Source organism: Sciurus carolinensis, chromosome 3 (assembly GCF_902686445.1).
Source record: "Sciurus carolinensis chromosome 3, mSciCar1.2, whole genome shotgun sequence".
Classification (NCBI taxonomy): domain Eukaryota; kingdom Metazoa; phylum Chordata; class Mammalia; order Rodentia; family Sciuridae; genus Sciurus; species Sciurus carolinensis.
The window spans coordinates 64,738,019-64,765,823 of record NC_062215.1 but is presented as its reverse complement, the minus strand read 5'-3'; the positions used below and the strand labels follow the sequence as shown (position 1 = coordinate 64,765,823).

The 27,805-nt window shown below is 54.2% G+C and overlaps 1 protein-coding gene across 3 annotated transcripts; it reads left to right on the top strand.

The window, feature by feature from the left end:
* The first annotated feature begins 114 nt into the window (after window positions 1-114).
* Window positions 115-27,805, top strand: Foxn1 (forkhead box N1). Of its 3 annotated transcripts, none has more exons than XM_047546041.1 (9): window positions 115-225; window positions 13,954-14,085; window positions 14,459-14,920; window positions 17,035-17,148; window positions 18,872-19,002; window positions 20,229-20,325; window positions 23,745-23,952; window positions 24,101-24,592; window positions 26,298-27,805. In XM_047546041.1, the coding sequence occupies exons 2-9, from the start codon at window positions 13,963-13,965 to the stop codon at window positions 26,615-26,617; spliced, it is 1,947 nt and encodes a 648-aa protein (XP_047401997.1). In that variant the 5' UTR covers window positions 115-225; window positions 13,954-13,962; the 3' UTR covers window positions 26,618-27,805. The 3 variants fall into 3 exon arrangements, with proteins under 3 accessions (XP_047401997.1, XP_047401998.1, XP_047401996.1); XM_047546042.1 differs by having other exon boundaries at window positions 118-225; window positions 13,934-14,085; window positions 17,038-17,148; XM_047546040.1 differs by having other exon boundaries at window positions 118-225; window positions 13,934-14,085.

Below are 27,805 nucleotides of genomic sequence, written 5' to 3'. Positions count from 1 at the left end.
AGGAGCAAACTAGCTTCTTAGTCACCTTTCTCTTCTCCCCGTTTTGGCAGCAGCCCCTCAGGGCAAGGGGAAGCTGATATCATAATTATTGGCTCACCCAGCAGCTGCCTCCCCTCACCTGATGTCAGCACAGACCCAGGACAGCCAGGCTGACGGACTGACAGACGGACGGAGCTCCTGGCTCCCCAGACCTGGGCCCCCACGCCGACCTGCTTCACTGAGCAGGTAAGAGGAGACCCGGCCCAAGTCAGCCGTGGAGGCCAGCAGGGCCGGGCCAGGGCTTGGGGAGGGGGTTCGCCTTCTTAATGGGCTTCGGGAGGGACGAGGAGCATCTGGGTGCTCCCCAGCCTTTCACTGCAACTCAAGAGAGACTCAGGATCAGGGTGAGTGCCTGGAGGCCAAAAGGGGACCCCCACCTCAGTGCCTGTCCCTCTCACTCCTGTCCAGGCGCTCCAAATTCAGTCCTTGCTGTCGTGCGAGTCTTCACTCTGTGTGTGGTGTTAGCTTTTGCGCAGGGGCCTCTGAGGGTTGGAGGGTGTGCTTTCCCACCTTGTGCTGGGAGACAATGCCAACACAGAAGTGCTCAGACTGGAGAGCTAGAGCTGAGAGACCGGCAGGCATCTTCCCAGCCTAGTGGCTGTTCCTGGTGGAAAGGCGAGAGCCCAGCTCTGGGGGTGGGTGGCACCCAGGGCATGTGTGGATCAAGGACTCACTCAACCTCTCTGGGCAGCCCAGGCGAGGGTCTAGATATCTGGAGCCCAGGTCTAGATGTGGGGAGGTCTGGGTTGCAGCAAGGAGATGGTGCACCTGGTGGAGAGGCAGACAGGTGGCTGACAGGTGCTGTGGCCAGGAACTGATGCTGAGTTTGAAACAGAGTACCGCCCCCCCAGGTCTAGGGACATTTCTCTTCCTCAAGACCCCCAAGGTAAAGAGGCCTGGCAAGCAGACTGGGATAAACAGGGAGCCCTTGGACACCTGGAGCCTAGAACTCGGGGTCTGGGGAGTGAAGGTCCTAAAGGAAGAGACTGGAGCAGCAGGAAGCCCCCTCCAACCCCCACAGCTCTTCCCCATCCCCTACCTGGCCAGGTAAGATTCAGGCATTCCCTGTGGAGTCCTTCCAGACCCTCCCTACATGTCCAAAGAGGCATGTTGGATTAAGAATAGACTGGAGTAAGTGGGTGCCTTGACCTCTTCTCTCTGCACCTAGGGGCATGGGGGAGTACCTTTGGATGTGCGCAATGGTAAAGTGCAGCAGGTCAGCAGGAAAGGACAGGGTAGAGAAGTCATCTCATCCATCCCCCTGCCTCTGTGCTGGTCATTTCCCGCACTGCTCCCTCCTACTCTTCCTAATTCCCTGCAGGAAGAAATTCAGTCAGTTTCCTCACAGCCATGAAGTCCTTCCTGGAGTCTCTCTGAAGTATCTACTTCTGCAGGGACCAGTCTATTGGCTCCCAGATCCTCCTCTTTCTCCCCTCGATGAAGCCCAGTTCCTCTAGGCTGAACAGTGGGGTGGGGAGGGTAGCATTGTATTCCAGTGTCCTGTCCTCACTGGGTTTGACTTGGAGGTTTTTACCATCTCAGTCCTTCCCTGACCCCCAGGACAGGACAGTACACAGGCAGTAGAGAGGGATCCCCAGCTGATGCAGGCAAGCAGCACCCAGGGCCCCTTTCCCCTGCGGATCTATGAAAGGGTCCACAGTGGGCCAGGAAGGAACACAGCTTCCATGGGTCCTCAAGACAAATAGAGCAGGCAGGGGCTGCCCCAACTGGAGACCCTCAGGGGTGAAGGAGCCACGGGGAGAGGTGCATGTCCTCTCAGCTCCCAGCCCAGCCCCACCCGGGCAGCCTCTGCGAGCTCAGCTCCCGGCTCTAGGGCCTGCTGAGGCACGCTGCACCCCCGGGCTCGGCGCCTCACTCACCTCCCAGAGCCAGGAACCTGTTCTCCCGGGAATGCCAGGGAGTTCTCAGAGGACTTTATTTCCCAGGGGCTCAGGAAGCCCCAGAATCCTTTGGATCAGTGGGTCCTGGAAAAGTAAGAGAAAGATCAGGGGGTTTGCCCCCTGCCTGCTCCCCATCTTTGTCTCACCCACACACGACCCCACATTTTCTCCAACCAAAGCCTTTTCATTCATCTAAAGAAGGAAGAAGACTTGGGAAAGTCAAGGACAAGGGGAAAAGCCCACCGGTGACCTGTGCCTTCTGTCACATGCCATCCTTTGCCTCAGGGAAAGTCTTCCTTTAGCCCCCATGGAAAGTCCCATCTGCCCTCTAAGAAAGCAACACAGCACCACTGTTCTTGAACTTTCTGTCCTTCCCAGCCAAGAAGTCCTTCCTAATGCCTAACCTCCCTCCTTCTCGCTTGAGTTGCTCCTGGTCTACATGGACCAGCAGAACCCCCATCGCCTGCACTGGGTCCACACACTGAACCAGACACTGTTTCTAAGTCAGGTTAAAATGTTCAGAGAGTGTATGTGCAGGAAGGGACAGAGAGGCCCTGCACCTGCTGCCCCTCTGTCATTCTCTCCAGTACCATAGTCTAATGAGATTGGAGGCCACTGCGGTTCACTATCCATCCCTGCAGAAGAGAGGGACAGAGGGGGCAGAGGTCCTGTAGGTCTGCTGTCATCTCCACATGGCCCAATTGGCTTCTGCAGGGGGAAACACTACTAGACTTCAGGGAGATTGTTCAGCATGTTAAATTGAGTTTGCCTGAGCCAAGTGACCATAGGAGGTGGTTTCCTGAGTGGAGAGGTAATTATTGATCTGAGAGGGATGGGGTAGGGCTGGTAATATGCCTAGTAGCAGAGGAAGGACAAGCTGACCTCTGGGAGAGTGCATGCCAGAAGCACCAATCAAATGGTCCTGGAGTAGGTTGACTTTCCAGTCTACCCATCCCCATCCCCTGCCCCTTCCTCCTCCATCTCTGTGCCCATCTCTTACCTCCTCCCAACCCTTCCACCACATCCCTGTCTCCTTTCCCATCCCAATCCCATTCCCATTCCCTTTTTCTTTCTTTCATTCATTTTTATGTGTTCATTTAGAGATGGGGTCTCGCTATGTTGCCCAGGCTGGCTTGGACTCCTCGTCTCAAGTGATCCTCCTGCCCCAGCCTCATAAGAAGCCAGGACTACAGGTGTCTGCCACCTTGTCTGGCTACTCAGTCTCATTTGCAGTCCTGGCCCAGACCCCTTCCTTCCCACCTCCTCATCCCACCCCCAACTTTACCTCCACCACCACAACCTCAACCCCTCCTCCATCCTCCTTCCTAGCCCCATCTTCCTATCTACAACCTCCCACCCCTACAGAATGGATCTCCCCCTAAGCTGCAAATCCCCTTGGAGTTCATCACCCCTCACCTGTGTCCCAGCCAGGTCTCAATATATCCTTCAAGTTCTCTGAGTACTGAGGAAATGTCCAGAGTGGTGACTCTGGGACAAAACAGATTGGATAAGATCATCCCTGGAGAAACCCTCAGCTTCCCAACCCCATTGAGTTTTAAAGGCTAGATGCTTTTATATTTATTTATTTATTTATTTATTTATGGTTCCAGGAATTGAATCCAAGGATGCTTAACCCCTGAGCCACATCCCCAGCCTTTTTTATTTTTTTTTTAAATGTTGAGACAGGGTTTTGCTAAGTTGCTTAGGGTCTCACCAAGTTGCCGAGGTTGTCCTCCAACTTGTGATCCTCATACCTCAGTTTCCTGAGCTGCTGGGGTTATTGGTGTGCACCACCATGCCCAGTTAGATGCTTCCAAATGGTAAATCACAGCATGTGATTAGCAGGCATAAGGCCCTGGGTTCCATCCCCAGTACAAAAAAAAAAAAAAAAAGAAAATGCATTCAGATGAAACAAGATGAGTTGAAGTTTGATAACCAGATAGACCTCAATACTGTTTGGTGTTGGCAGGAGAAAGGGACAATGGTGGGGAAACAAGCTCAGAGGGCTCCCCAAAAGGAGGCAATAGCAACCTTCGCAGGGGTCTGGGGGCATGATTGATTGGATCAGGCATGGCCAGGCCAAGGCAGGGAGATGGACAGAAGCCGAAGCAAGGAGGCTTGCCTGGTTGTTTAGAGATGACTGCCACTGTCATGAGCATCCCCTGGTCTTTACCCCGCCTGTAGCTGTTGCTTAGTCAGCTCAGATTAATGGGGCCGGGGAGAGAATTAGCTGAATAGTGATCTCTCAGGGAACTACTCAAGAGCCAGGTGTGAGTCACAGAGAAAGGGGAACCTATGCTCTCATGGCTATTCTGGAAGCTCCAGGGGGTAGGCATCCCTCAAGACCTGCCCCCCAAAGATGCCACAGAAAGCTCACTGGGAAGTCCAACCCTAATCCTCCACCCCTTCCCAGGAGGGTGCATGGTCAGTCGGCTTCAAGGCAGCCCTCATACACCCTCTGGGGGCCTTTGGGTTTCCCCCATCTGAAATCTCTACTTCTGAAAAACTACAACCAGTCCTAGTACCAACACACAAACAGAGAGAAAGACACACAGAACGGGGTGTGTCCCTGGAACCGGATCGCCCGGAGACAGTTGGAGCTACCACCTACACTTGTAAATTCCACAGCCATGTCCCAGACTGCACCAGCCCATCAGTCTCAGAAGGTGAAGGATGTGGACAGGGATGGACACACATACATACACATCGCTGTGATCAGAAAGCCCAATTATCAGACTCTGCAGGGCCTCCCACACACAGAGCCTGAGTGACCACAGCAGCCTTTACAATCAGTGGCAGTGGGGTGTCCCTGGCTCCCTCTTGAGGAGGTCCTTGCAGTTCCTGTTGGGCCCATAGAGCATGTGGCTTTAAAGACGTGGCTCTGCTTTGCTGGGCCTTCCCATGAGCATGGGCAATGTGCCTGAGGTGAAAGGGGTTCTGGAGAGGAAATTCTTTTGGATGGCAGTACCAAGGCTGGGAGGATGTGGGGGCAGTTAAGGGAACAAGGTGAGGGCTGAAGCCTACGAGCTCAGAAAGATGCCCTCAGAGTCTGCTACTTCTCCAAAGGCATGACTGAGGGCTCGGAGCCAGGTTCACACAGCCCAGGAACCCAGGGGAAGGAGCAGTGTGCAGGCACCTACACGTCAGGGAACAATTCCTTCCCCTGGTGGGCCTCAGTTTTCCTACCTGTCACTTAGAGAGAAGCTTGGGTTGGAGAGGTCTCCCAATGTACTTCTCCCTCCAGGCAAATCCAGGTAAATCCAGGCAGATGACCACCTGCTCCGTCCATATTGGACAGCATGGGGGGAAGAGGCACACCAGTGTATATTTGTCTTGTACTGAATCTGTGTTATTACTAGCAGTGGCAAAATTAATATCCCTAATAATAGATTAGTGATAATGAGCAGTCCTGATAATGATATGTATGGAGCATGAGAGGAGGCCCCTGGTTCAAGGGATGACCGGATCCTGGGCCATCTCTTGTTCCTACTTAGGTGGACAGGTAAAGAGGGGGCCCACCAGCTAGCAGGAGGGCCTGCTTGACCACCCCCATAGGGAGCACCCTGGAAGGGCAAGAGGAAAGTGAAATACCAGAGGCCTGGGACCCCAGGAAAGGAGGCCGGGATGCCAGATGAAATGGTGTGGTTCGCCTTCCTCTGAGTGCTTTGACATTCTGGTCACTCAGTCCCTGGACAGCCAGGTGAGGTATGTAGGGCAGGGATGACAATCCTATTTTAGGAAGGAGGAAATGAGGTTCATTCCCATAACGAGCCCATGCTGATGGCAGAGTAGGAGAGGACCTCCTGGGGTCCTTGGAGGAATCCCTGTGAAGAAAATCGGCACTTTGTAGGGAGTTGGGGGTGGAGTCTGGGCTCAGTGAAGTCTTCTGGAGATAATGCCAGCTTAGGGGAGAAGGTAAGACAAGGCTCCATCATCCCTGTTGATCTCACAGATCAAATCCTCAGCTGCCAATCACTACCGCAATCTATCTGCATCACATGCAGTTGGGGTGAGGGACACCAGGCTCAGTTGGGAACTACTTCATTATGGGAGCAGAACTTCTGGGCCTCAGGACACAGAGTCAAGAGATGCTCAGGGGCCAACAACGTCATGCCATCTTTCAGCCCATTCCTCCACCGCATCAGCCAGAGTGGCTGGAGGAAGTCTGTAGGAAGTTTAAGGTAATGTTTCAAAATCTGTGGGGGAAAAAAAACCCCTCCTGGCCCTTCAGTCATTTCCTGTCCATTATTCAGTCTTTGGCCCCTTTCTCAGCTGGGTAGACTGAAGATTTGAGGGAAATGCCTTCTCTGGAAATCAGTGTCTAAGGTCTCAGATCACTGCTTCCCATACGCTGCCTTTCGCGAGGATTGAGCAGGCAAGAAGTTCCCATCCCCCAGCTCTCCAGGTCTTGATAGTTCTACCTCCAAGTCCTTTGCTGTCTTCACCACCAGACCTGTCATGACTTCAAAAATGCCTGGGAAAGGCAGGTGCAGTGGTGCATAATCCCAGTGACTTGAGAGGCTGAGGCAGGAGGATCACAGGTTCAAGTCCAGCCTGGACAACTTAATGAGAGACCCTATCTCAAAATAAAAAATAGAAAGGTCTGGAGATGTAGCTCAGTGGTACAGCACCCTGGATTCAATCCCCAGTAACACACACACAGTCTGGGAAAGGGGACTTCTCCCTAAGCTGCCAGCCCTAGGGTTTACTCTTCTTAGAATTGAGAATGTCCCCACATCTGTTAACCTTGGAAGAAAAGCTGATCCTGCTCCTGGGAGAAAAATAGAGGGGTGAGCTCACAGCCTCAGAGTGTAGACTGGAAAGGGACATCTCAGGAGTAGGGAGAATCCAGTGGAGCTAACCTCTCAGACTGGGTGGTTACAGCAGTGGAGAGAAGAGGACCTAGAAGGTATGTGTCAGAAGAGAATAAAAGGGACCTCTGAGGGATAGCTTTCCTTGTTTCCTTGAAATAAATCCCTTACCATCTACAAAATAAGCATTCACTGATAGACCAAGGACATCCATCCATCTATCTGTCCATCTATTCATCCTTCGACTTTCTATCATCCAACCATCCATTTGTCCATCCAACTTTTCATCTATACATCCACCCATCCATCCATCCATCCTTCCATCCATCTATCCAGAGAGGTCAGGGCTGCTGGGAAGAGCTTGTGGTCCAGTGGCATTTATGGGGCATGTGACCTACCTGTCTGGCCTGGGGAGGTGGCTCCACCCCAGCCCTGGGGCAGGGGGCTGGTCCAGGCATGCGGGGAGTATTTATACCTCGGATGGAGGCTCCAGGGAAGCTGCAGGCTGAATGACTCCCCGAAGCTGTGATGGTGGCCATGGCCCAGAGCCCACTGTGAGTGCTTGCATTTGGCTCCTTTGGGACCAGGACGGGGTGGCAAGGGCTGGAGAGGGACTGGAAAGCTGGGAAACTGACCAGAGGTGGCCAGGGATGGCAAAAAGGAAAGCATGCTAGACAAGGGGGAGTGGGAGAACAGGAAGCTGTCAGAATCAGGCATTCGCAGCAAAGCGGGGACCCTCCCTAGAGAAGGAATGAGTCGATAGTTCTTAATAGCCTCTGGAGGATCCCTTGGTGAATGGCAGGAAGGACAGGGCCAGCGGACTAAGATTTTAAGAATTAGTGTTAGATACCTGGAAGCACTTCCCGGTGGGCCCAGGCCGAAAGGTGGCTCCAGTGTTTTTTCAGGATGGGCATACTGAGGGATGTTCTGCAATTGACCTGCTTCCCGAGGCAGGGGGATGACTGATATGGGGGATGGGAATGACACAGCAGCAGGTGTCAGCAGCTCAGTTTGACAGCATTGCCTGGCATAAGTGGCTACTTTTCATCCTTCGTTCTTGCCAACTGCATCCTCTGCCATTCTGCTACCGTGCCTCAAAGCACTGTAGTCGGATCTCCAGGCAGGGGCTGGTTGACCCACTTCCCGAAACCAAGGAAGGATCCAGAGTCGGCAGGGCCAGAATGCTGCCCCCAGTACCTCCAACCTTGATGAGAGGAAAGGAGCTAGAAAATCCTTCTCTTGGCACCCCCAGATCTGAGTATCCTGGGGAGCCCAAGCCTCAGGCACAGCCCCTAGGCCCTTCCCTGCCACCCCCCACAATGCAATTACCCAGCTGCTCCAGGGGACCCCTCCCAGCTGCTGGTCGGGTCGGGTGGAGCCCCGGGTGGGGCTGCAGGCCAGCACTGGGCACAGCCCCACCCCTCGTAAAACATGCTGCCGCAGCCAGCAACAGAAACCATTAAGGCGGAACTGAGCCAGCTCCACCTTGCTCATAAAGGGCAAGTAGGAGGCCGCTGGGTGGGAGGGGGCAAGGAGCATGGAGAGCCCCAAGAGGGCCCTCAGCACCCCATGCCTGCCTGGCCTCTGTGACTCAGCTGTCAACGGAGGATACAGGGACAGACCCTCCCAAGAGAACCTCCACCTTCCCCCAGGCGGTGGAGGTGTTTCCAAGGTGGGGCCGTGTAGCGTAGTGGTTAAGGAACATGGCTTTGAAGACTGGGTCTGAATCCTGGCGAGCACAATTTACTAGCTGGGTGACTTGGGCAAGTCAGGTTAACCTCTCTGAGCCTCAGTTTCCTGATCTATAAAAGGGGTGACAACCCAGTCCTCCCTCCTGGGGTGTAATATTGTACCCAGCTATCCTGGTCTCCTAGAAGATGTCCCCAGAGAGTCCCCCAAAAGGCAGACCAGGTGCACTGGCCCAGCTGACCACCCCATATACCACATACACCTCCATGGGACTAGCCTCAGCATCTTTAGGGGGGGGGGGTGGGAATACTGGGCACTTTACCACTGAGCTACAGCCCCAACCCTTTTAATGTTTTATTTTAAGACAGTCCCACTAAGTTACTGAGGCCAACCTTGAATTTGTGAGTCTCCTGCCTCAGCCTCCCAAGTCACTGGGATTACAGGCATGTGCCAAAGCACCCAGCCAGCCTCAGCATCTTAAGATGGTCCCTGTGCCTCACTCTGCTTATAAGGGAACTAAAGTACAGCAAGGTCACACAGCCAGCAAGCAGGTTGCCCCCAGGTCCCACGTGGGTCAACTCCCAAATGGCCCTGTCTGTCTGAACCAGGGAAAGGGGCACTGAAAGGTGGAGGGGTGGTGGCTGGAGACCTCACAGGCCTGGCTGTTAGTAAGATGGGCATAGAACAGGGATACGGGCAATCCAGTTGCCAGCTTCCTGAGGGAACTTCCTCAAGTACATCCTCCTTACTTAGGTCAGAGGGCCATTTCTCTCTTCCCTTGACTCCAGGGCAAATCCGATCTACTTATTCTGTCCTCAACCCCACCTTCCCCTCCCCAAAGATGGCAGCAGGAGAAATTCAGAGAACGGGGAGTAGACAGGATGCCAGATACTGAAGGTCTTCAGCCAGTGTTGCTAAGGTTGTATCCCTGGAGCATGTTCACCTGGGGCCATGGTTGATCTCTTGAGATATGAGAATCAAGACATGTAACTTTCCATTTTAGCTGTGGGCCCCTGGACATGCCATTTCCTCTCTCTGGGCCTTCGTTTTCTCCCCTGAAAATGGGGTTGCCTCTCTATGGCTGGTGTGGTGATAAACATTCACCAATCAACTCTCAAAAACAAAACAAAATGCAAGCTCCCTGGTTTGTAGTATTTGCTAATTTCCATGGGCTGAAACTCTTGCCATAGCCAATTTGGCCTGATTTCCCTGGATGTGGGGCTGGGAAGAGGTAGATGCAACCGACTCTCAGAGGCCCATGGCGGGGGGGGGGGGGGGGGGGTAGAGTACCACTGCTCACAGCCCTTGAGGCCAGAGGGAGGATGAAATGAGCCAAGATACGAAAGTGCAAAGTGAACTCATTGTGGAGCTGTGGTGATCACAGTCCATACAGTTTGAAGGGACCTCAGGGTACAGTCCACCACTGAGAGACCTGGCCTCCAGCCCCAGAAGTGGGCAGATGGTGGGTTGCCAAAGCCTGGTTGAGTAATGGGCTGTGAGGATGCTTTGGGCTAGCTCTGGTGACACATATACTCTCATGCTCCCTGAAATGGAAACAGGATAAAGGTTAGAGGTCAATGAAAAATTTCTCCTGAATGCAGATGCCAACCTCAGGACAGTGAGGCCATCAAGGAGGCATCCTGAGGAATCCAAAGCAACAGGGTCACTCCTCATTGCTACTCCAGTCCCTGGAAAATTCTGTAAGCACAGACTCTCTTGCAGGGAAGCAACTGAAATGACCTCTGAGGCCAGAGTCAAGAGGAGGGAAGTTCAGCCTCTGCCAATAAGGGAGGCCACTGCCAGGGAAATGGCAGTGGGGAGCAGGAAAGGGGTGTTCCTCCCCTCCCCCTTCCCACATCCCCAGAGCTCATGCCTTCTATTAACTCTGTCCCACTGCTAATTATTAATAATAGCTATCATTTATTGAGCACATACTATGCGTTAAGCTATTTACAAGCAATATTTCATCTAATCCTCCAGAGAGGTATGTATTATTAGCCCTATTTTACAGATGAGGAAATTGAGGCCCAGGAGAGGAAGTTAAGCCAGTTGTCCAACCAAATTTCAAGTGATTAGGATTCAGAGCCAGTACTGACTCTAGATCAGATAGCTTCGAGAGTTCTGATGGCTGTTCTAGAGAAGGGTTGCGCTAGGCAGACTGTCCCTGTCCCCACAGTGAGCCCTTCCCACATACACCAACCAGAGGCCCTTTGCCCAACCACAGAGGTGGGAAAGCACTTTTGAATGCAGTTGATTGAGGGCTCCCTCTTTCCTGCTCTGTGTGGCCTTAGATTAAGTCACTAAACCTTTTCTCTGGGACTCATTTATAGGACAAAGTTTCAGTTCAGGGGACCAAAGAGTCACTATGGTCACTGAATCAGGTGTCATCATTTACAGAACCTGCCCAGAGTGAACTGAGGGCCACCTAGGGACTTCTGCATCCTCAATGCAAATTAAGGGGTGGGCCTCTGAGTTCTGCACAACTTCTTGTTCTAATCCTGTCCCTAGGGACTTGGAAGAGGTGAGGTGGGGAGCTGGTTTTGCCAAGTCAAAGTATGAAAGTCATGGCTGGGAACAGTAACCTTCTGTTAAAGCCTCTGACAGACAGGAACTGGGCCAGGGCTTACAGATAACTCTGCCTGAGGAATAGGGGGTGGGGCAAGGATGGGGTGAGGCAGAGGCTGCAGGGGTGCTTCTGGGCAGAGTAGACCCTGGGGGGTGCAAGCCAGAGCTGGAGCTCCGGGAGCTCTCCTCAGCTTCGTAGCTGCAAAGAGCAGAGCTGTGGTCTGAGCCTCCTGAGGCCAAGCTGAGTGAAGACCAGGCAGGGAGGGATAGCAAGGGTGGCTGCCACGTGGGTCATTTGTCAGTCTCCCCAGGGAGACCAGGCCTGAAGCAGCAAGACCCCCAGGGAAACTGTAGAGCCTGGGGTCAGAGGCCCGTGGGCCCGGCCACATCCTGCAATCCGAGGCCAAGTGTGTGACATGGCCTTGGGCATGTTCTATATGCCAGCACCTTAAACACATCACCACATTTCTCTCTCATGAAGGGCCTGTGAGGTGGGTCCATGTGCCCCATTTACCAGATGAAGAAAGTGAAATACAGAGTTATACAGTGTGTTCAAAGTCACACAGCCAGGAAGTGCCAGTCAGGTCGACCCAAATCCTGACCCTTGTTCTTAACCACCATGTTACCTGACTCCAGGGAGGGGAGTGCCCCCCAAGTTACAATGCCAATGATCTGAGGGAAAAGGCCTGGCATCTAGAGGGACTGGGGATGCCTTGGGAAGGTGCCAAGTCTGTGGCACCATCTCCTGGGAAGGCAGCTCAGGCCCAGCAAGGTGTGGCAGGCCAGTCCCACTGTCCAGGGAGCAAGGGCCAGGCCAGGGCGGTCATGCGGAGCTGGAGATGGGCTGCCCCACACCTCGGGCCCCATGCCTGCCCCCTCTCGGTGTCCAGTTACGGCCAGCTCCTCGCTTCCCTGGTCACGCCACATTTAGCATCGCAGAGTGAGCAGGCTCTCGGACATGGAGAAGGGGCGGTGGGGACTCTTGAAGGGGTGGGAGAGTCTCCCACCTGGGCCTCAGCTACCAGCCCCCTCCCAGGCTGATCCCAGTGGGACTTTGAGCAAGTTTCCTCCCTTCCTTGTCCTCATTACCCTTTCTGTCAAATGCAGAAGATGGTTGATTCAGCAAAGAGGTGTCAACCCCTAGCTGGACACCAAGAGGCCATTGAGGCCCTCCCTCCCTCCTGGAGCTCCCAGCTGAGGGTGCCTGGGAACAGCACAGCTACCGGCTCTTGCTTGAGGGGGTCTTAGGTAGAAGGGGTAAGCATAAACCTCATACTTTTCTTGCTGCCTGGCCTCCCAAACATATCCCACCAGATTCTGACCCCCACCAAATAAAGAAACCATATGCAGTATGCCACCTCCAGAATTAGCCAAATCTACACTGGTGTTCTGACTCTATCAAGGATTAGCTGTGTGACTTGGGCACTTAACCCCACTGAGCCTCAGTTTCCTCACCTGAAAGGTGGAGTTAATCTTGTACCTCCTTCACAAGCTTGTTCTGATGAACCAATGAAAAAATCATCCAAAGCATTTGCACTGCGCCGCGACCCCCAACTCCCCGCCCCAGAACAGGCCCTCAGCAACCAGTAGCTTTGATCAGAGACCACTGCCGCACTGGAAAGTGAATTTCACCCTTTGCAGAGGGTGAAAGAAGATGAGAATTGGAGGATAATGATAATCAGAGCCATACTGATAATATCAGTCATGAGAACCGAAGTGTATCAAGCGCTTATAAGCCCTGCACTAGGCACTGCGCTCTACACCATGCATGATTTCATTCAATACTCAAAACAGCCCCGTGAGGTGAGTCCTGTCACTCGCCCTGTTTTACAAATGCTGCAGCTGAAGTCAGTTTTGCTGACTCAGCTAGGAAGAAAGGGCCAAGCCTGGCTCAGAGCCCTGAGTCCTCTTAACCACTCCACTGTGCTGGGGTCAGGGTCCTCCTACAATTCCAGAAGCTCCAAGCCCTTGAATATCTAGTCAGAGCCCCACATTTTCCATGGGGAAACTGAAAAGTTCAGAAAGGGGTGGTAGCCCAGGCTGGCGTAGCTCAGTGGTAGAGAGTGTGCTTAGCATTCACGAAACTCTGGATTCCATCCCCAGTGCCAAAAGAAAAAAAAGGAAGGTGCAGTGGCCTGCACAAAGTCACAGGTAAGGGAGTTTTGAAGGACAAAGGTGAAAACAGCTTGCTAGCCTAGTGAGTTGTCAAGTCATCAGGTAACCAGGACCCCCTGAGTCCCCAAATGCACGCTGTGATTGTTCCAGCTAGGCTAAGGGCCTTAGGGGGATGCCAAGGGGCCAGTGAAACTCAGTCTCTGCATTATTGGCGTTGCTCCCACCTCAGGCCTGAACCTGACCTACTCCACAGTTCCCTCTCTTCTTGGGGCCTGCCCAGTCACAGAACAGGGTCGCATAGCCTGACCCTTCCTCATAGACACAGGAGACCAAGCATGAGGAGCCAGAGACAGGGTCTCACTGGTTCAGTACTCCACAGCTGCAGAGCTTACAGTCAAGCCATAAAGCGCAGTGGTGCTCGCCTGTAATCCCAGCAGCTCAGGAGGCTGAGGCAGGAGGATCAAGAGTTCAAAGTCAACCTTAGTAACTTAGCAAGGCACTAAGCAACTCAGTGAGACCCCGTCTCTAACAAAATATAAAAAGGGCTGGGGATGTGGCTCAGAGGTTAAGTGCCCCTTAGTTCAATCCCCAGTACAAAAAAAAAAAAAAAAGACCAGTCAAGACCCTCCTCCTGGTTTATTTGCTGTCTCTGTCTCAACCAGTGTTCTTTCTCTCTCATGTCCCCCCCCCCACACACACACACACATCAGATGGTTGGCTGAGGCGGGGTCCCAATCCAGGGTTGGGGTAGGAATGGAGGTGGTGGACCTGCGGTTGGTCACTCCTGGATGTTGGTCCTCATTCTCATCACAGCCGGCTTTCTTCGAGGCCAGGACTGGGTGATGGTGTCGCTACTCCCGCCACAGTCTGACGTCACGCTGCCAGGCCCCACCAGACTGGAGGGTGAGCCCCGAGGGGACCTCATGCAGGCTCCGGGCCTCCCAGGCTCTCCTGCTCCACAGAGTGTAAGTACCTGGCTCCTAGTCTGGGTGAGACAGCAAATGGACCAGTCCCCTCACCTTCAGGGGTCCCTTCTATCAGCAAACAAGTACTTCATGACTCAGATCCAGAAGGGTTCAGATATGTCTCTGTTCACCCCTTCAGTATGGGGCTTTCCCGGGGAGGGGCCGTGGAGCCCCATCAACAGTGGGCACCACAGTTATCAGAGCAGTATGCCCTTATCAGATTGGGGCTCCCAAGGACAGGCTTTGTCTTCTCCATTATTTGTGGGTCCCCAGAACTCAGCCACATTTTATCCCCTCCCAGAGTGGGCTCCTGGGAGGTCCCCAGGCCTGGTCCAACCTCCACTCACAGGTTCTCTGTCCTCTGTCTACCCAGAAGCACACCGGCTTCAATTGCTCATCGTTTGTGCCCGACGGCCCTCCAGAGAGAGCACCCTCACTGCCCCCACACAGCCCAAGCATTGCGTCTCCAGGCCCCGAACAAGTCCAGGGCCACTGCCCAGCCGGCCCTGGCCCAGGCCCCTTCCGGCTTTCACCCTCAGATAAGTATCCTGGCTTTGGCTTTGAGGAGGGTCCAGCAAGCAGCCCAGGGCGCTTCCTCAAGGGCAACCACGTGCCTTTCCACCCGTACAAGCGGCATTTCCATGAGGACATCTTCCCTGAAGCCCAGACTGCCCTGGCCCTGGATGGACACTCCTTTAAGACCCCAGGGGCACTGGAGGCCTTCGAGGAGATCCCCGTGGATGTGGGGGAAGCTGAGACCTTCCTGCCTGGCTTCTCAGCAGAGGCCTGGTGCAATGGGCTCCCTTACCCCAGCCAGGAGCACAGCCAAGTCCTGGTGAGTACCAATCACCAGTGCACATCCCAACTCCCTCTCTCCTGTTCCTGGTGGTCTAGAAAGAGTCCTCTGAAATCAGTCTCCACTGACCCTTTACAGACCTTGCCTCTCAAGATCAGGGAAGCAGCAACCTCAGAAAGTTGGGGCTTCTTGGCTCTATGTGGGCCTCCTGGTCACTGGAGAGGGGATGCAGGCCTGGATGGGCATGGAAGGGACAGATGGGGGAAGCAGGTTAAACTAAGGAAGCTGCCAGCTTCCCGGAAGCTCCTGAGTCAGGATTCCAGAGTGTGACTTCTTTCTGTTTGTTTAAGTGTCAAGAATCCCCAGCCAGACTGACACGCCCATATGCAAATGTGAGAAGAAAAACACATTCCAGAGACCAAAAGAAAGGGTTTAGGGAGGAGCCGCAGAGCACAATCTCCTCCTCTGCAGCATCACTGTACAGACCTGAAAGACGTTGTAAGATTTAAGTCATCTCAAGGGGCCATTCCCAACCCCATTCTTTGCCTAGAGTGAGGCCTGGGTGTATTCATAGAAATACATAGAAATACCTTAAACGCATCTTGGGAGCCCTCAAGCTGTGTGACCTTGGGCAAGTCACTTAACCTCTATAAGCCTCACTGGAAAAGTAAGGTTAAGGTACTTGCCTCATAGAATTGTTGCTTTGGAAACTTAGAGGGAGCTTGCTTCCTGCTCCCAGCACTGGTTTATGACTGAGTGGGCTTAGCCTAGGCTGTGCCTACCCCACCAGCCCTCCTCACCTCTTACTTTCAAACATACCCCGAGCAGCAAGTGGTGGCACATGCCTGTAATCCCCAGCAGCTCGGGAGGCTGAGGCAGGAGGATCATAAGTTCAAAGCAGTCTCAGCAACTTAGTGAGGATGTAAGCAGGCCTGTGAGACCCTCTCTCGAAATTAAAAATAAAGGGGGGGGGGGGGAATGCTGGTCATGTAGCTCAGTAGTAAAGTGCCCCTGACTTCAATCTGCAGTGACAAAAGAAAGAAAGAAAACAAACAAACAAACAAAAATAGACCCGGGCCCTGGCCCAAGCCACTCGCAACACAGGAAGGAAGGTAGAGAAAGCAGATGGACACCTATCAGGTGTGGTCAAGATAGGAGCCTATGCTGCTTTTGCAGCCCTTAAACAGCTTCTTCTCAGGCCCCCTGAATATGGCAAGGTCACCATCATATCAACTACCATCCCCAAGTGTCTGCTCAGCACCAGCTCCTACTCATTCTGCCGCCAGGTGCTTTCTTTTGAAGCCCATTTAATTCTCACAACAATCCTTTAGAGAATTCCCACTGTCCCAATTTTGCCAACGAATAAACTGAGACTGGTAGAGGCCTCGTGACTTGCCCAAGGCATCCCCCAGCCTGAAAATGGTGAAGTTGAGATTTAAGTCCACACCCTTAACCCTGCAGGACAAAGAAAAGCTTGAGCCCAAAGACCTACAGCTAGCAGGTTGCCTCGCTGAGTGACCTGGGGCACAGTGCTTCCCCTCTTAGGGCTCAGCCCCATCATCCATCAAATGAAGGGGTTGGACACAAGTACTCTTGGCCCTTCCAGGCCTGAGATTCTGTGATTGTGCCAATCTCTGCATCAGCAACCCCAGGGCACACCCAGAAAGAGGACACAACTGATTTGCCCCTTTGGGCCCAGGCGCTCATTTCCCAAGGCACCTGGTAACCCCAGGTAAAATGGTCCACCTTCTCCTGGGCATATCTACCTGCTAGGACCTGGCTGCACACCCCTGTCCCTACTCAGGACTTAGAGCTCTATACTAGGCTCTGAGGACCCCACATGGGCCTCCCAGAGATCTTAGCCCTACCTTAGACTGAAAGTGACCACTGACAAATCTCATCCATTTCTCTGGGTGGCCTAAACTCAGCCTCTCACCTGCAGTAAGGTGTGGTAGGAGAGTGGGTCAGTGCCAGCCCCAGTTCCACAACCAACTTGCTGGATTTCCTTGTGGAAATCACTTCCCTTCTCTGTTCTCTGTTCATTCTCAGGACTAAGTTTTGGGAAAGGCAGAGCTGAGGGTGCTTTTGTGTGAGGTTCAGGACAAGGGAAAGAAGAAGGGAGAGAAATAAGAACCATCTGCTTTCTCTCCCAGCAGGCATCAGAGGTCAAGATCAAGCCTCCAGCTCTGGAGAGTGGTCCTGGGATGTACTGCTACCAGCCCCCCTTGCAGCACATGTACTGTCCCTCCCAGCCCCCCTTCCACCAGGTGGGTCCGAGGCAAGTGGCATGCTTCCCAGGGTCTCAAGATACTGTGTGTTGTGTGTTGTGTGTGGTGTGGTGTGTAGGTGTAAACACATGTGCACACCTGGATGGGCAGGTGTAGGCAACAGAGTCTGGCCCTGAACTTTTCAGGCTGGACTACCCCGGGGATGGGGAAGTGATCAATGGGGAGACAGAAACAACTGTCCTTCTCTAGGTTGGTTTTGTCTGGACCCTTGGCAGGGCCTGAGAGGCTCAGACAAGTGAGTAGGGCTGAGAATGAGGAAGGGCCATGATATGACCCAAAAGAGGAGGGAGAACAGGAGCCACCCCAGATGAAGACAGGGCGGAGAGAAGAAAAGTGTGTGATGTGACACCAGGCCGAGCTCCGAGAACAGCGGGCTCATCTCTAGGTCACATCTTGCTGTATGACCTTGGACTCAAAAGGGTAGGCACCAGGTGTGGGGCTACGGGGCCTCCCAACCCAGAGGGCTCCAAATCCTCATCACGTTGGTCCTTTCCCCACCTGCTGCCCAACTTCGGCCCCTCCCAAATGTGAAGGATGCCAAGTAATCGCCCCACACTGGCAAAGGATGGAGGTTTTTAAAAAAGAGATAGAAAAAGAGCCTTGAGAGCTGCCAGGCAGCTCCCTGGAGACACCGGGCAAGACAGAGCAAGTGGCTGCCCAGCGCCCAGCTCCATCCACCTGCAGCCTGGCACTGAGACAGGCCCTGCCTGTGGAGCAGGTTCTACTCCCAGTTTTTGGCATTGGCCCTGATCTTGGCCAAGCAACAGGGAGGAGGGGGATCAGACAGCCTACCCTGTGGAGGAGAGAGATAGAGGAAAGCAAGGGAATGCTTGGCACAAAGCGACTTCCTCCCTTCTGGGTCGGCCTGGCTACAATGGCGGAGGCTCCTGGTCTCACCCAGGGTAGGGGATGTACCTGAGGCAGCTTGTCCTACCAGGGACTGAGCCACTGTAGGACGAAGAGACAATCAGGCCTTAAGTGGTCTCACCATGCCTGGCCTTGCTTTGATGCCCTCTGCTGTCGGCACCCCTCCTCAAACAAGATGGCCGCACCCAGGGCTTTATGGAGCCTGAGAGAGGGTGACTCAGGCACTAAGTGTCTCTTGGTGACCTGGAAAGAGCACTTCAGCCTGGAGCAGCTGGGGGAGTCAGAGTCTCCTACTCCTCTGCCCCCATAAAACACCATCCCTGGCACCGCAGCCACTCCCTTTGCCGTAAAACCACCTCCTACCCCCTCCTGCCCACCACCATGACCAGCTCTTTCAAAGAGCCACTGAAACTCGTAAAAGGTGGCAGTGCCCAGCAAACGCCCAGGCTGGACATCCCACTTCCGGCCCAGTACTCCAGGAGTGCAGGGAGGCCTGGAGTGTCTGCCTGGGAGGGTGTAGGGGCCAAAGGCTGCTCCTCATTCTCTTCAGCCCCATTGGGCTTCATCCCATCACTGTGGCAACCACATACCTAAAGGGCTGGAGAAAGGAAACTTTGGGGTCTCTGAGATTCTGAGTTCCAAAATGTGGACATCTCAGACACTCATGCATCCACACTGTTGGCTACTCCTCAGCTCTGCCATGGGGGGATGGAGCCCATGACCAGGGAGAGGAGAATCTGGCCTCATCTTCTCTGGATGCATAAGAGGGGAGGGCAGTCCCCCTTGGAAAGGCTGGGTACCATGGCAATCACTCTTCCCCCTTCAACCTCTACAGTATTCACAGGGTGGTGGCAGCTACCCTGTGCCCTACCTGGGCTCCTCTCACTATCCATACCAGCGGATTGCACCCCAGGCCAGCGCTGATGGGCACCAGCCACTCTTCCCCAAACCCATCTACTCCTACAGGTACATCTCCAGCTCCCCTCGGGCAGAAAGAGGAGGGGTGAGTGGGCCCTTGGGGAAACTGAGGTATGGAATTCTCAGTGTGTAAGGGTAGTGACAGGGTGGACCAGTCAAAAGGATGCTGGAGAAAGGATTCCTGCAAGGGAACAGGGGATAGACTAGATCACCTCTGACATCTTGTCTACCCCTAAGGATCTGGTTTAGCAGATCCGGTGCCTTGTGTGAGGCTGCTGAGATCTAACCTCCTGGGGCCCAGGGCCAGGGACTGGAGTTTAGGGGAGAAACCGACCACCTTGCCCATCTCCCCAGATATAGAGAAAAGACCCCACTCCAAAGCTTTACTGGAAATAAATGAGGGATGAGGACTTCAGATGTGACTCAGATATCCACCATCTGCCATTTCTGGTGGGACTTCTCTGGGGCTGGGAGGGTAAATGCTAGCAGTACCCAGGCTGTCTGGGGAACCCTTCCATCTGTCCTTTCAATCATCCAATCATCAGTGGTGACCTAATGTGTGCCAGGCCTCAGGGGGAGATCAGGTCCTCAGCTGATAGAAGCTCAGAAGAAAAAAGACATTAGCCAGGAGCACCGAGAGGGAATTTGTGGAAGGCCAGATGATGCACAGAAAGGAGCACACAGAGGCAGGGCTTAGAGCCCAGCAGAACTGGAGACAAGACCAGACTTTGGAATTTACTAGATGTGAAACTTAGGCAAGTTATTTCATCTCTCTGAGACTCTGTTTATTCATTAGGGGTGGGGGGAAGATCAGGGACAGCAACTCAGGCTGTTGGAAGGATTAAGTAAGAGAATGTAGGAGATTCAGGGCCCGGCACATTTCAGCGGGCCCGTCAGGCTTTGGCTGCCTCCCCACAATGCAGCATTCACCGACTGGTGAGGAATGACTGGTAAGGACTGGTGGCGGCAGCTCCTGTGTGAGGCAGGCTTCCAGGTTGAGGCATCATTCCTCCTCACCACTAGTACTTGTTACCTTTTTTCACTTCAAAGATGAAGAAACTGAGGTTCAGAGAGGTTAAGGCCCTCGCCCAAGGTCACGCCTCTGGTGCGTGCCTAAGTCAGATGGAACCCTGGTTTCTCATCCATCTGTAATTCTCATCCCCTTTCCTTTCAACTTGAACCTCCCAGAGACTCTCACCAGAGGGGGGCTTCTAGGGTGGGTCTCAGGACCAGGTCAAGAGGCTCAGACTCTCAGGGGCTCTCTGTGTCTTCAGCATCCTCATCTTCATGGCCCTCAAGAACAGCAAAACTGGAAGCCTGCCTGTCAGCGAGATCTACAATTTTATGACGGAGCATTTCCCTTACTTCAAGGTGAGTCCAAGATCCATCCACACCCACCACCCTAAATCCTGGACAAGTCAGGCCTGTCTGGAGCTGGAAGGTTTCGTGCAGAGGTGAGAGGAGTTTGCCCCCACCTGCTTTCCCTTGTCTCTATCTCAAAAGACAGAGCTCCTTTAGGAGCTCTATGTGGAGAACAGAGAGCTCAAGCTGCTCACTCAGTGTTACACAGCAGATCTGGAGCGAGACCTTCTGCTGCGGGAAAGTGGTGATGTCAGTCCTGATAGGCTTCAGGGAGCATCCACCCACCAAGTGGGGAGAGAAAGTGGGGGGAAGAAATGAAAGACAGTCCCCACCCTTACCCCCAGGATGCTGTGGGGCTGAGGAATTCCCACAGGAGCTGGTCAGCCAAGGTGACAAGGGGTGCTGAAGAACCCATTGCCTTCTAGGGTTAGATTAGGATCTGCCTCTGTAGGCGGCAGGCTCAGCTACAGTTCTGCCAGAAAGTGGGGTGTGGGCTTCACTGTCTTCAAGTGTCCCAGGGAACTGGCAGGCTCACCTGACTCTGCCCCCACCCCTTGTGCAAGATCTAGTTCCTATCATCCACAGAAGGGGCTTTTAGGGCTTCTACCCAACTCCCTCCCTAGAGGCAAGACAGGTGCCCATCTCCCCAGATGGGCAAACATATCAGAGAGAGCAGTTCATCTACCCAAGGTCACACAGCAAGTGGCATCAGTTGCTGGGTCAAGCTGTTGGGCTTCACACATATTCCCTTTCCCCAGATCCTTCTGCACAGACCCTTATTCTGGGGTGGGTGTGGGAAAGACCAGAGCATATGTCTGAGAAGTGCCTTCTCCAGGGCCTGATGGATATGATCTCATCTGCTACCCAGGCAGAGGGTAGGAACTGAGGCCCAGGTAATCCAGAACTCAGCTCCACCTGCCAGTGGGTGATTTCTGCCCCCACCATCTATCCAGTTGTCCTGCCTGGGGATAATTGGCAGCTAATGTTCGAACAAGTCCATGCTTGCTGGGCTGCCATCAGATAGGGAGTGGGCAAGAGGGTCAGAGTGGGCCGGCTAGGGAATGGAAACGTATTTTGATCCTCCAGAGTTTCTGAAAAGAAGAGGAGGGGAAAGAGAGTTGTCCCTGGGATTCAAGAAGCATCAAAGTCTGTATCCAGGGCTGCCCCTCACCCTAGCAGGTCAGGGAACTGCACTCTCCCTAACCCCCCCAGCTGTCGGAGGGTCCCCCAGGGCTTCCAGGGGCCAGGCCAGAGAAAGGAAAATGAGGTCCCTGCCTCCTCCTCTGCACCTCCCTCTCTCCAACTCCTGGCCTGGCCCCCAGCCCCTCCCTGCATCTCATCTTCCTGGCTTAATTATTTTTCCTGGGAGCTGTGTAATCCCTGTTTTATGGGACCGAAGAGTGAAGAAGTCTAACAGCTTTTTTTTTTTGGTTCTAGTTGTTGTTCTTAGCCAGTTGCGTCACTCCCTCACCCCTGAGTTTACATTTGACTTCAGAGAGTGAGCATCTGTGAGGATGGGAAGGGCCCAAATGGCAGGGCAGGCCCTATGGGGTGGCCTGGGCAGGACCCTTAGTTAGGGGACAGAGCTGGAGTCTGGGCTTCGTCCCTGCCTCCCTGTGTGATCCAGCACTACGTCCTTTCTTCTCTGGACTTCAGTTTCCCAATCTGTAAAATGGTTGGGTTGGACCAGTTGGCACATAGATTCCTCCAACTTGAACGATTCCTGTCTGACTCATCCAGGGAATTAGTTTGAAGACTCCCCTACCTTCCATATCTCTCACTCCCCATTTGAGGGTCATTTTTTTGGACAAGGGCAGTGTGGACCATGGGGTGGGTGGCACTCATGCCCAAGGCAGCTGATGTGGGCGTCCGGTAGCCCCGTGAGTCAGGGATGTGGGACTGGGGAAGTGTCCAGCCACTGGACATAATTGTTAGTGCTGACCATCCCTCTTCCAAACAGGAAGTGACTGGGGTGGGGGCTGCTCTGGCATCCCAAAGTCACAGATTTATGGGGCCATAAAAGGCCCCAGTGCCCATTAACTCTGCCCATGGGGCGACACAGCCTCAACTCCCAGGGGAGACTGTGGTGGGAATCAAAGGCTGGCCTGCTGGCTTAAGAACCTTCCCTGGTCACCCTGGAAGCCTTGGGGGTCATTTCAACCAGCCCCCTGCCCCAGGCCAGCTGTCCCCAAGAAAGGCTCCAGCAGTTGCTGCCAGCAACTTGCAGTGACGCTGGCATTAGGGCCCAGTTCTGCTGGGCGTGATTCAGCTTGGCCGCTCCCTGGGGCGAACGAGCTGGGGAAGAGGGAGTGGCCACCCCTCATTAACCAGAAACTATGGGCTGAATGGAAGAAGGGCCAGGGGATGAGGATGAAGGAGCCCCACTGGCCAGAACAGTGGCTCTATGGGCAGTTAGCCCCCTCTGGGCTCATAGCTGTCTCAGAGTCTGGAACAGAGCAGGAGGTGGGGGATAGGAGCCCACTGGCACCCCCACCACCGCCTCTCACCCAACTGAGTCAGCCTAATGGTTTTTACAACCCTCCTTGGGCACAATTACCGCACTGGTGGCATGACCGGGCCTCCTAATGGGTGTTTATTCTGTTGGCACGAGCACCCCCTGCCTGAGGGCTGGCCTCCCCACCAGGGCACGCCCCCCCGGGCACACTCATGCAAACACACACCCACACACTCAGACAATCATGGACACACACACACATGCCCAGAGAGACTTTCTCACACAGAGCCATTCTCCCGGACACATACAACTTCACACGCAGGAGATGCCACTCACATTGGGAGACACGCTTAGGGATGTAGGCGCGTGTTCACACACACTCAGCATGCACCACCCCCATGCACCAACACCCAGAAATGTGCTCAAACATATGTGCATCATGGACACACACCCAAACACTCACCGGCCCCACCCATCTTTCTTTCTTTTCTCCTGAGTTTACCTCAAAGGGGATGAGGCAGACCAGGAAGGGAGTCTTCCACAGTCTCCATTGCTCCTTTATTAAACTTGGACAAGAGACCTTGGAGTTGTGAGCTCCCTTTCCACAGAGGGAATCTGCACAGGACTGAAGGCCCCATGGAGGCTGGTCTCACTTCAGTGGGGTATGGACCAAGAGTCCCACCAGGCCTCTATTGAAGAATTGCCTCAAATTTCTCTGAAAGGTTGGACCAAGGACTAGGTGGGATGAAGGTGGATTTTAATTGAAAAGACCTTGTGGTCAAGTTCCTGCCCACCCCTTCCCCACCACTGAAGGGTACAGAGCACGTTGTGTGTACTGATGAGGATGATAAGCCCCAGAGTGGGTGGCAGTTCTGCACCCAGAAGGGTGAAGGAGTGTTCTAGAGCCCAGCCCCGGAGCCAGTTCTTGCTACCTGAGCCCAGTCTGAATTCTTGCTTTGTTCTGCTGGGGTAGACGGCACCTGATGGCTGGAAGAATTCTGTCCGTCACAACCTATCCCTCAACAAGTGTTTTGAGAAGGTGGAGAACAAATCTGGAAGTTCCTCTCGCAAGGGCTGCCTGTGGGCCCTCAATCCAGCCAAGATTGACAAGATGCAGGAGGAGCTGCAGAAGTGGAAGAGGAAAGACCCCATTGCTGTGCGCAAAAGCATGGCCAAGCCAGGTGAGGGTGGCCGGGCCACATGAGGAAAGGCCTGAGGACCTGGGAACCAGAAGGAACGGGGGCAGAGTCTGAGGGTTCCAAGGCTGGGGGTAGGGGACTGTGGAGGAATAAGATTTCACGGTGTTCTTTCTCTCTTGGGCCTTTTCAGAAGAGCTAGACAGCCTCATTGGAGACAAGAGGGAGAAGTTGGGCTCCCCGATGCTGGGCTGTCCACCCCCTGGGCTGGCAGGCTCCGGCCCCCTCCGGCCCTTGGCACCTCCAACTGGGCTCTCCCAGCAGCTGCACTCAATCCACCCAACTCCAGGACCCATGCCTGGCAAGAACCCCCTCCAGGACCTACTGGGGGCACACGCACCCTCCTGCTATGGGCAGACGTACCCACACCTCTCACCCAGCCTGGCCCCTCCTGGACCCCAGCAGCCATTGTTCCCGCAGCCAGATGGGCACCTTGAGTTGAGGGCCCAGCCGGGCACCCCCCAGGACTCGCCTCTGCCTGCCCACACCCCACCCAGTCACAGTGCCAAGCTGCTGGCTGAGCCTTCCCCAGCCAGGACCGTGCATGACACACTACTGCCAGATGGAGACCTTGGTACTGACCTGGATGCCATCAACCCCTCTCTCACCGACTTTGACTTCCAGGGTGAGCTGGGGATGGGAAAGGGGAGGTGGGACAGGACTGGAGAGGTACACCTAGCAGGGTGACCCATTCTCTCCAAAACTCTGTGCTGCCTGCCACCTGCAGCTACTGGGTTTCCAGTCACCTGAATCAGAAAGCCAGGAGCAGGTGTCGAGCTTCCCACTCCCTCCCTGCCATCCAGAGCACAGAGCACAGAGGAACTTCCTTGCCCCAGTTTCCCTTCTCCTGGTACCTTGAAAGTGTTCCAATTGACCCTGTCATCAAGCCACTCTCAGCTCTGGCAAGACTGGAAAGAGCTCCATGTTCTACCCCACACTTGATTGTGAGTGACTGGTAGACTGAGCATTCCCAGGAGCCCCCCCTCCTTCCCACTTTATAGGAGTTCATCGTTTAATGCAGAAAGACAGAGACACCCTCCCTGCAGGAGTGTAAGACCTCAAAGCTGGGCAGATCCTGGAAGGATTCAGGGATAGAGGTCCAGAGAGAGGTTTTATTCATTGCACTCCATCTTGCCTGTTCCATCTCTGTATAAAGGCCACCCTACTCCACCCATTCCCATCTAAACTGCTGTGCATCCCCAGGCCCTGTGACTATCCGCAGGTTTAAAGGGGACTGCTGGCCCAGGCCTCAGGCCCTCTGTGCACTGGGTGGAAACATTCACAAACAGTTGTCCCAGAGGCAGCCTCCCCGCAGAGAGCTCCCAGTTTGAGGGTCTGATGTCTTGGGAAGCTACTGTTAGAAATAGCTTCATATAGACCCTCACCCCAGTTCAGAGAGATGGGGAGCAGAGTTCAAGCAGCCTCAGGGCAAGTGTGAGCATGTGGGATACAATAAGTGCCCACTCGTGCCCCTACTAAGGATCGGGCATTATGCTAGCTTTACATCTGCTCTCTCTTCTGGACCTGTAGAACAGGAGGGAATATGAAACCCATTTCACAGAGGCATGTGGAGGTTACATAACCTACTCAAGATCAACTAGCTGGAAGGAAGGAATCAGGATCAAAATTCAGGCAGCCAAGGCCAATCCAGGGTTGTCAGACCCTCCTCCTCCAGACCCTGCCACCGTGATGCCCAGAGCAGGCACCCAGTCTCTGATTGCCATCCTGCAGGTCATATGACACAAAGAGGGATCAGGTGGCAGCACTGTTTGCTCCTCAGAGTCAGGTGTGCTTCCTAGCTCTGTTCCCATTCCCTGGGCTCTGCAATGGAGGAGGCCCAGGAAGCCATGCCCATCCACTCATTGGGTTCAGCGGTACACTGTGGGAAGGTCTTTGGTCTGGGCTGCAGATTCACCTTCCTTGGGAGCCTGGGCAGAAGCCTGAGTGAAGAGTTCCTGGGAGTCCCCTAGGTTACCCCCAGGTGCACAGCACCTGCATCAACCCTTCAGTAATCAGTTTTCAAATCCTTGATCCTTCCCAAGGTCTCTCCCTCCAACACAAAAAAAGAGAGAGAGAGAGAGGGAGAGAGCCACAGACGTCACCCAGATCTGTGACTTTCAGACTGAGCCACATGGGAGTTGAAATCTGAGGTTCAGAGAGAGTCGGCCACTGTCTGGGATCACACAGCTCATGCCAGGATCTGCTCCCATTCAGTGTCACTCCAATCCTGCTCTCTGCAGCATATGAAAGCCTCAGGTGGGTGGCAGATGAGGCTCCCCCGATGCCCCCCAGTGATGTTTATTTTCTCCTCCTCCTGCTCCCCCAACCAGGAAACCTGTGGGAACAGCTGAAGGATGACAGCTTGGCCCTTGACCCCTTGGTACTGGTGACCTCGTCCCCGACATCATCCTCCTTGCCGCCACCCCCACCACCACCCCACTGCTTCCCCTCAGGGCCCTGTCTGGCAGAGACAAGCAGTGGGGCAGGCGAATTGGCACCACCTGGCAGCGGAGGCTCTGGAGCCCTGGGGGACCTGCCCCTCACCACCCTCTACTCGGCGTTCATGGAGCTGGAGCCCACGCCCTCCACAGCCCCTGCCGGCCCCTCAGTGTACCTCAGCCCCAGCTCCAAGCCCATGGCCCTGGCATGAGCTATGTCCAGCATCAGCTCCAGCCTTTGCTTCATCTGGAAGTCCCTGCTGGTCGTCCTCATTGGGCTCACCTTAAAGGTCAAGGAAGGAAAATACTACCTGCCCCCTCTGCCACTCAGTCAACTTGTTTGTTACCTGGAAGCTGGGGCACAGAGGACACCACCCAGGATGCTGCCCCTCACACATTTCGGCTACCTGGTAGTCCAGCTCCTCACTCAGGGTCCCTGGAGAGCAATATCTGGGCAAGAAGCGAAGGCATGCTCCCTAGCCACGCTCATGGGCCGTCAGCTCTCGTGCGTACTCAAACACACCAGCCACGTGCCTGATACCCAGAGGACTCCATATCAATCAGAGAGCCTGACTTCATTTCCGAGGCAGCTGAGAGCTAAGGGCTTTGGTTACCAAAGCTCAGGGCCCCCATGCCAGGTCAAAGAAACCCCCAGAACCCCATTGTGATTCCCACATGCTCCGCAGGCCTGGCACCCTCCAGTCATGTTCTTTCCTAGAATCCCCCTGTATTTATTCTCCTGTCTTCATTCCCAACAGCCCAGCGAGGAGGAGGAGATAGAGAACTCCTCCCGTGTTGCCTGTGGACCCCTCACCCAGGGTGCTACTAACTAGAAGCACCCACCCTGCCAGGCTCCACCCATCCTCAGCATATGCTCTGTCTGGCCACCCCCAGGGTGACACACAGGAGGGGCAACGTCCATTCCGGGACCAAACTGAGCCCAACTCCAACACAAAGTGTTTGGAAAAGCCCTTGCCCTTGGAAACTTGAATGAATCTCCTCCCAATCCCGGATGCGGGAAGGGCCCCCTCCAGGTCACCACAATCCCCGTCTTTCTTTAGAAAGAAATTCATGTAGTTTAGGTCCCAGCTTCCAACTGTCTCAGCAGCCTGAGTTTTCAGGGAAGGGAAGCCTGGTCCAGGCTGGTGAGGGAGCACCCGTGCACCCCTCTCTGACTGCCTGGCAGACCCGGACACCGGAAAAGCACAAGGAATGTCCCTGGAGCTAGGGGCTACGGTCCAGGTGCCTGCCAGGCCCTATCAAGTGGTATCCTCAGCCTACCTTGGGCCTTGGAGTGACAAGAACATCCAAATGATGGCCCTACTCTCTTATGAGGCACAAACAGATTCCTCAATGGCCTGCCATTGCCCCCTGTCCTGGAACAATAAAGCAAGTGCCTT